General features: G+C 33.5%; 1 protein-coding gene across 1 annotated transcript; it reads left to right on the forward strand.

Annotated features, from left to right (window-relative positions):
* Nucleotides 1-1,210: 1,210 nt before the first annotated feature.
* LOC136079481 (uncharacterized) lies at nucleotides 1,211-1,873 on the forward strand. Its single transcript, XM_065795220.1, has one exon. It carries the CDS (start codon nucleotides 1,211-1,213, stop codon nucleotides 1,871-1,873), a length of 663 nt encoding a protein of 220 aa, XP_065651292.1.
* Nucleotides 1,874-7,330: the final 5,457 nt, after the last annotated feature.

Here is a 7,330-nt window from a genome sequence, read left to right on the forward strand (position 1 = left end):
TGACCAGATAATATTTCAAGTACTTTTAAAAGTCTTCCTAACAATCAATTTGCACATTTAAGAGTTTGTTTTTGCATTCTAGGAACATTGCCTGTAACCTCTTTTGCGTGTGAAAGATCGTTTTCAGCTATCAGACAATAAATAAACTACATACGAAGTACTATGTCATCTTTTAATGAGTACATTCTGTTTGGTAATTTTAAAATATAGTTATTTTTACGTAATATATGTGAATTTAGATTATCTTTACCACGATTAAATAAAAAAAAATACAATGCCAAACGAAAATTAACCTATCGGGGCGGTTGAATCAATGAACGACACAAAATCCCGGGTCAATTGAACCGATACAACCAACCCCAGGATATTATTTTTAATATTTTTTATGGTTTATTTGCATTCAAACTGATAAAATAAATATTTTTTATGTTCGTAGTGGTTTGTACCTCTGTATTTTACTTGTAGGTAACAAAGTATACAGGTTTCATACTTTAAGTTTTTTTTTATATAATAATTAACAAATGTTGACAAGAGCACAGAAAATGTCAAAAAAAACTTATTGAAAAACATATTAAATTCATTGTTATAAACTAATATGGATTTTTTCTACTTCAGGATGCCCCGAAACCGCATAAAAAGAACAGATAGGGGTAGCCAAACCCAATCTTCGTACGAATCTGCCTACAATGATGTAGTCAAAGAGGGAGTTTCTAATAGAAAAGCTGCACAAAAACATGGTTTGTGGTATGCGTCATTACGAATGTATATATTAAAAAGAAAAACATTAAACGAACCTGTAAATGTTGGTTACCAAGCATGGAACAAAGTTTTTACTGCTGACCACGAAATTTTTATGAAGAAATATATAATGAAGGCAGCTGATATATATTACGGATTTTCGCCGCAAGAAATAAGAAGACTGGCATATGAAATGGCATCTATATATGAGCTCAATATGCCGTTACAATGGAAAAATAACAAATGCGCAGAGAAAGATTGGTTCAACGGTTTCATGAGACGACACCCGGAATTGTTAATAAAATGCACCCAACCAACTAACTTAGCAAGGACTACAAACTTCAATGAAGCAAATGTGAATTTATTTTTTGAAAATTAAGAAAAGTTTTTAGACAAACACAAATTTGAACCAATAGACATATACAACGTAGATGAAACCGGTGTTACGACGATGCAGAAACCATATAAAATTATGACGAAAAGAGGATCTCATCAGGTTGGCGCCATAACTTCTGCCGAACATGGAAATCTGGTTACCGTTGCATGTGCAGTGAATGATTTAGAAAATTATAAACTCCCTATGTTTGTATTTTCTCGGATTAGATATCAGGATCATTTTGTCAGAGACGGTCCAGTGGGAAGTATTGGCGCTGGCAACAGCAGTGGCTGGATGCAGGAAGATGAATTCCTGATATTTTTTAAACACTTTCAAAAGTACACATCGTCATCAAAAGACAGAAAAATTCTCCTCCATTTGGATAATCATTCGTCACATATATCAATTCGGGCATTAAATTATTGTAGTGAAAATGGAATAGTAGTTTTATCTTTCTCACCTCATTGCTCACACAAATTTCAGCCTTTGGACCGTTCTGTATATGGCCCATTTAAAAAAGCTGTTTACTCCACCAGTGATGCTTGGATGCGAAATAATCCAGGTAAAACCATGACCATACATAACATACCATCTATTGTTCAAACGGCTTTACCAATAGCATTCACGTCTACTAATATTCATGCTGGGTTTAGGTGTGCCGGTATTTATCCATATAATAGACAAGTTTCTACAGACTTAGATTTTGCGCCATCATTTGTTACGGACAGACTAATGCCAGAAGATAGACCAATTCTATAAACAGACCAGTTACAGAAGACAGTCCATTGATAAACGAAAGACAAATGCCAGAAGAGACACCATTGTCAGAAAACAGGCTACAAAATTTTGCAGATGATCCAATACCGTCCAAGTCAACAGTTTTTAATCCTGAAAGCGTTCGCTCATTCTTGAAAGCTCCACCTAGAAAGGAAAGCACAAGAGGAAAAAAGAAAAGAAAGTCGGCTGTGTACACAGATATAACAGAAAAGGAAAAAATCAGAATGAAAAACCGTGAAAAGGTCATGACCACCCCGGGGTCCGGCACGGTTGTGTCACTTTCCCATTTTGTGAATTTTGTTTTATTTATCAGTTGGTAATGTTTTGAAATCCGTCATATTACATTCATTTAATAGCTGAATATATTAGCTATACAAATACACATTTGCTTTTTGTGTATGTTGAATAGCCTCTTGGTAATTTTAGCTCAAAGTTAAATTGATACATTTGACCTCGGTCTACCCCATATTTTGTTCAATTTTTTCTTTTCTTAAGTTTTTCAAATATTGTTAGTTGCGTTCAACTTTTTTTCTTCAATCTGTTATTTGCTTTCAGATTAAGTTTCATCACAATATGCTTTATTTTTAAGGTTTGACAAACCAAATTACTTATTATTAGTAATTATAATTATTAGTAATTATAAATGGATAAATTTATTATTATATGTAAATATATTGAAGTATTGTTTATATATAAAATATCTAAAATAGTTTCAATTTTAATTCAACTAAATTAAATTGAAAATTTGAAAACTTGTCAACGCTATCAACAATCGAAGAAATAAAGAATTTAAAAACTACTTTCATGAGGAGTTACCAAAACGGTATTGCTCTAATGATCGAGGCGGTTGTACTTGCCTCAACTGAGTTCAACGCTACACGCACCCAGCTCAAGAAACGACAATCTCGCCGCTGCTAACATTCTAGATAACTTGTTTCAGAATATTATACATCGAAGGATCGCATCAGTTGGATCAATGTCAACGTTCAATCAGTGCTACGAATTTGCATCCAAGCTAGACCTCTGGCTGACTACGCTAGTTACACAAGAGCTCTTGGCCAGACTATCTGCTCTGCCTAAATCTAATTAGCCACACGTCATAGTTTTTGCGGAAACTTGGTTCACAGATTTATCAGTCATTTCTATATACTCTACCAACCACATCCCAAAGACAGAGAAAATAGGGGCGGCCGAGTTGCCATTTACACAAAAGGCGACAAAGTATAGTCAACAAAGTTAATTCTACTAAGCTCAACTCAACATCAATTAAGCAAATCTGGCGAAAAATAAAAATTGGTTAAAAATTATTTTTCCTCGGCTGCTTATATTGTCTTCACAACCTTAATGATCAGGTTCTTACTCAGTGTATTACATTGATCACGGCCACTCAGCAGATACTGCCTAATATTAACTGTTTGGCAATGATACTATATGGCGATTTCAATTTTAGTCATACATCTTATGAGACTATCAAAGTTAACGGTGGCATTGTAACAGTTGCACACGTGAGAGATAAGCGTCAAAGTAATATCAAGTTCCAAAATTGCCTTGATGAGTGTCACCTAACTTAGCTTGTCACATTTCCAACGTACTGTAGTAGTTGATACGTCAAGCTCACTAGCACGCTTGATCTGATCATAACAAATAATTCAGACCGTGCTATCTTTGTTAAAAAAGGTAACTCTGCTTTATTGTAGATCCATTCGCTGTTGAAGGCTGTTGTTGACAACTCACCTACTTTTCCGCTACGATCTCTATTTATTTGGAGTCAAGCAAACTATGCAGCGATACCTGTGCACATTGCAGCTGTTAAATGGGAGTCAGAATTTACTGGTCTAAATTCAAACAATAATTACCAGCTCCTAGTAAACGTGTATAAAAAGCCATCAAACTACACATCCCATCAACAACTACTCCCATCACTGAGAAACAGGAGCAGATCAATAACAGATCTTATTGCAAAATACCAGATCTTATTAAGGCGGTCAAGGCTAAACGCGCCTCTTGGGCCAAATACATTAATGCAGGTTGCGATACGCACAAATTACTCAAAAAATCACATTTCACCGCATTGAAAAACGTTACAAAAATGGTAAAATCTGCCAGCCACAACTACAAAGAAAATTTGCAAAGGAGTCTGAGAGCAACCCTATACGCTTACATGCACATGTACAAAGCAAACAGAGCATCAGGAACACTATTACATTGCTAAAAACACCGATACCGGCAACATATGCTCAATCTTAGCTTTTGAAATTTGTACTGAAGCAATTTGTGTCGTTGACCAAGCAAGTGTTTCTATAGATATAACACAAAAGTGCCTTAACCATCTTGATAAAAGAAAGTCAACCGGCTACGACGGCTTACATCCACGGGTTCTTAATAAATGTGCAGTAAATTTTGCCTATCTACAAGTGCTCATTCACGGCTGGTGAAGTTCCCGATTTGTGAAGAAAATTGAATGCAACTTGTATTTTCAAGAAGGGGAGTAAATTAAATGCATCAAACTACCAGCCGATCTTGTTTACATCCCTTTCATGCAAAATGATGGGAAGTATTTTTCAAACAAGCATAATGGAACACTGTGTTACTAATGGTTTATTTACTCCAAATTAAGCCATTAGCAACACTGTGGTTGCGTCTCAAACCTGTTAGAAACACGGGACATCATGACGGAAACGATTCATTGCAGCCACGCTGTAGACGACTTATAAACAGACTTTGAAAACGAAGGCGTTTTGACAAAGTGCCGCATAAACGCCACCTTCATAAGATAAGAGCTTACGGCATTCAAAGCGCACTCATAGACTGGATCTCAGCTTGGTTACGCAGCCAAAGTTAAAAAGTGGTCATCAACGACATCAAATCTGAATGGTAAGCGGTTATTAGTGGCGTGCCTCAAGACTTGGTCTTGGGTCCATTGCTCTTCGTAACCTTCATTAATGATCTACAAGACAGCATCACTCATCATTCGAAACTACATGCTGATGACAGTAAAATTATTGTCATAATTAAAAATGACTCGAACAGCATAACTCTCCGAGCTGAAATTGACAGAGAAATGGAATGGTCACATATTTGGCTCATGCATTTCAACATAGAGAATCGCAAAGTAATGCATGTTGGCCGCGCATATAACAAGTCGACACACGAATACACCATGGCTAACGTTGACGGTACGCGTTGTCCACTCGAAAACCTTGGTGTAATTAAAGTTAACCGCATTTCGAGTGGACAAAGACCTTGATGTGATTAGAGTCAACCGAATCAATAGCAAATAAAATGCTAGGGCGATTCAAAAAAGCATTTTGCAGTCGCAGTTTTTATTTATGGCGCACACTGTATCTTATTTACATTCGCTCCAACCTTGAGTTTGCTGTGCAAGCCTGGTCACCGCATCTTAAGTCCGACATTGCTATCCTCGAGCAAGTCCAATATCGAGCAACAAAAATAGTATCATCTGTTAAACACCTGTCCTATGAAAATCGACTCCAACGGCTCGGTCTAACAATACTTGAAAAACGCCTTAAAAGAGCAGACCGTATCGAGCAATTTAAAATCAAGCGACAACTCGAACTTGTCAGTTTTTTGTACCTAAAAAACTTTTAAAGAGTAAAACCAAGTACGAAACTGTAAAGAACGACAACTTTTTTCGAATGGAGTTGTTGTTCCATGGAATGCGCTTTCTCAAGCAGCAGTGAACGCTCCATCAATCAATGTTTTCAAAGACAGCATGACAAAGTAACTTTTAGAGACACACTTGTTAATTTGTCTGTAGCGTCTGTGTTTTCTTTTTCGTTTGCATAGAGGGGCCTGGTGTTAATCAAACTATAAATAGATTAATTGTATTTGTTTTGTTTGTTTTTTTATCACTGAATGAAAGAAAAAAAAATGTCAGAAATTAAATCGCTGAATATTGTTGAAATTATTTTTTTGAAATTATTTATTTTATTTCAAGTTTATTTATTGTTTCTCAATAATACAACTTCGTAATTACATAACTAAGATTCGTTAATTGTGAATATATAAATAAATAAAATAATAAATAAACTTCACTGTAAAACTGCCCTGAAATTTAATTATATATATTAAATTTTATTATATATATTAAGTTATTTAAGGAACTTGCAGAGAATAAATTTAGAAAAAATCAGAAATTTTTATACTTTAAAGTACTCTTTTAGTTTTTTAAATCAATTTTTTTAAATGAATTAGTAAAAACTTATTCCAGATGTGAGGTGCACGATAAGTAATTTTGAATTGCTTAAGCTTATTTTTGCATAAAGGCTCTAACAGGGTACAATTTTAATAAAGAATTAAAGATACTTTAAAAAAATAAGAAAATAAAAAGATGACATCCGCTGCCATTTTCTAATACTAAACAAACAGTAAACATTTAATACAATAAATACATTGTTAAACAGATTTTTTAAAAAATTATTTGTAGGAAAACTTAAGTCAGGTTGTTTAACATGATAATGAGTTTAACTAGTATCCTTTCACGGCTAGAAATTCATTAATACTTTAATATTTAAAATTTCTGATTTTGTTTTTGAAAGTCTTTATCGCAATGTGACGGTGGAACGGTGTTGAGAAAACTAAAAGAAAGCGGAACAACGTTTTCGTAAATTGGCTAACACGGAACGGCATTCCGGCTTTAACTCTCAATGTTAGTACCATGAAAATAATTAATGTCATTAAAATAACATTAAAACAATTAATCTCTATTTTTATGTAATGTAAAAAATTCCGTTTCATAAAATTGAAGGCAACAGTTAAAGTTGAAGTTTAGTTATAAATGTTAAAATAAGGATTAATTATAAAATTTAAATTAAAAAAGGTTTCCTTTAAATAGAGCAAAAAAAATTCAAATCGCTTTCTTTAATCATACTATTAGATCTTTTTACAAATATTAAACTGTGAATTACCTCTTCATTCCCTAAAATAAATAATCAGTTTTGACTCATAAAAGTCAAATATTTGTTACCATTCAATTTAAGTTAATATTCTAAAATAACAATAATATATAGTAATAATAAACAAGGTTTTGAAATTGTTTACACAAATTTTAGTCGCATTATTTTTGCATAAATGCTTTGTCTATTTCTTATTCAAGTACTCAGATTTTTTTTTAACTCTTTAATACTCTATTATTTCTTTAAACGATTATTATGAGTCAACGACAACTAAAACGTTGTTTCCAAGTGTTTCTAAAGGAAAGTGTATTCAGGTTTAATATTGTCTCTTTCCATTTTTTATTTGCGAATTCGAGAAGCGAATTATAGATCGGATGCATTTCCAAAACTTTTTGCCCACATTGTAGGTTTTTAACAGCTTCATTTTTCCAGGGAAAAGAAAATTCTTATTTTTCTTGTCTTTTTTTTTTTACTTCAATACAAATTAAAAGTGTGAAAAAGTTCCAAAATAAGACTCTGATAT

This window comes from Hydra vulgaris, chromosome 04, assembly GCF_038396675.1.
Source record: "Hydra vulgaris chromosome 04, alternate assembly HydraT2T_AEP".
Classification (NCBI taxonomy): domain Eukaryota; kingdom Metazoa; phylum Cnidaria; class Hydrozoa; order Anthoathecata; family Hydridae; genus Hydra; species Hydra vulgaris.

What these genes read in the sequence shown, in the direction of transcription:
- LOC136079481 (XM_065795220.1), top strand. Translation starts at nt 1,211, where the DNA reads ATGACGAAAAGAGGATCTCATCAGGTTGGCGCCATAACTTCTGCCGAA.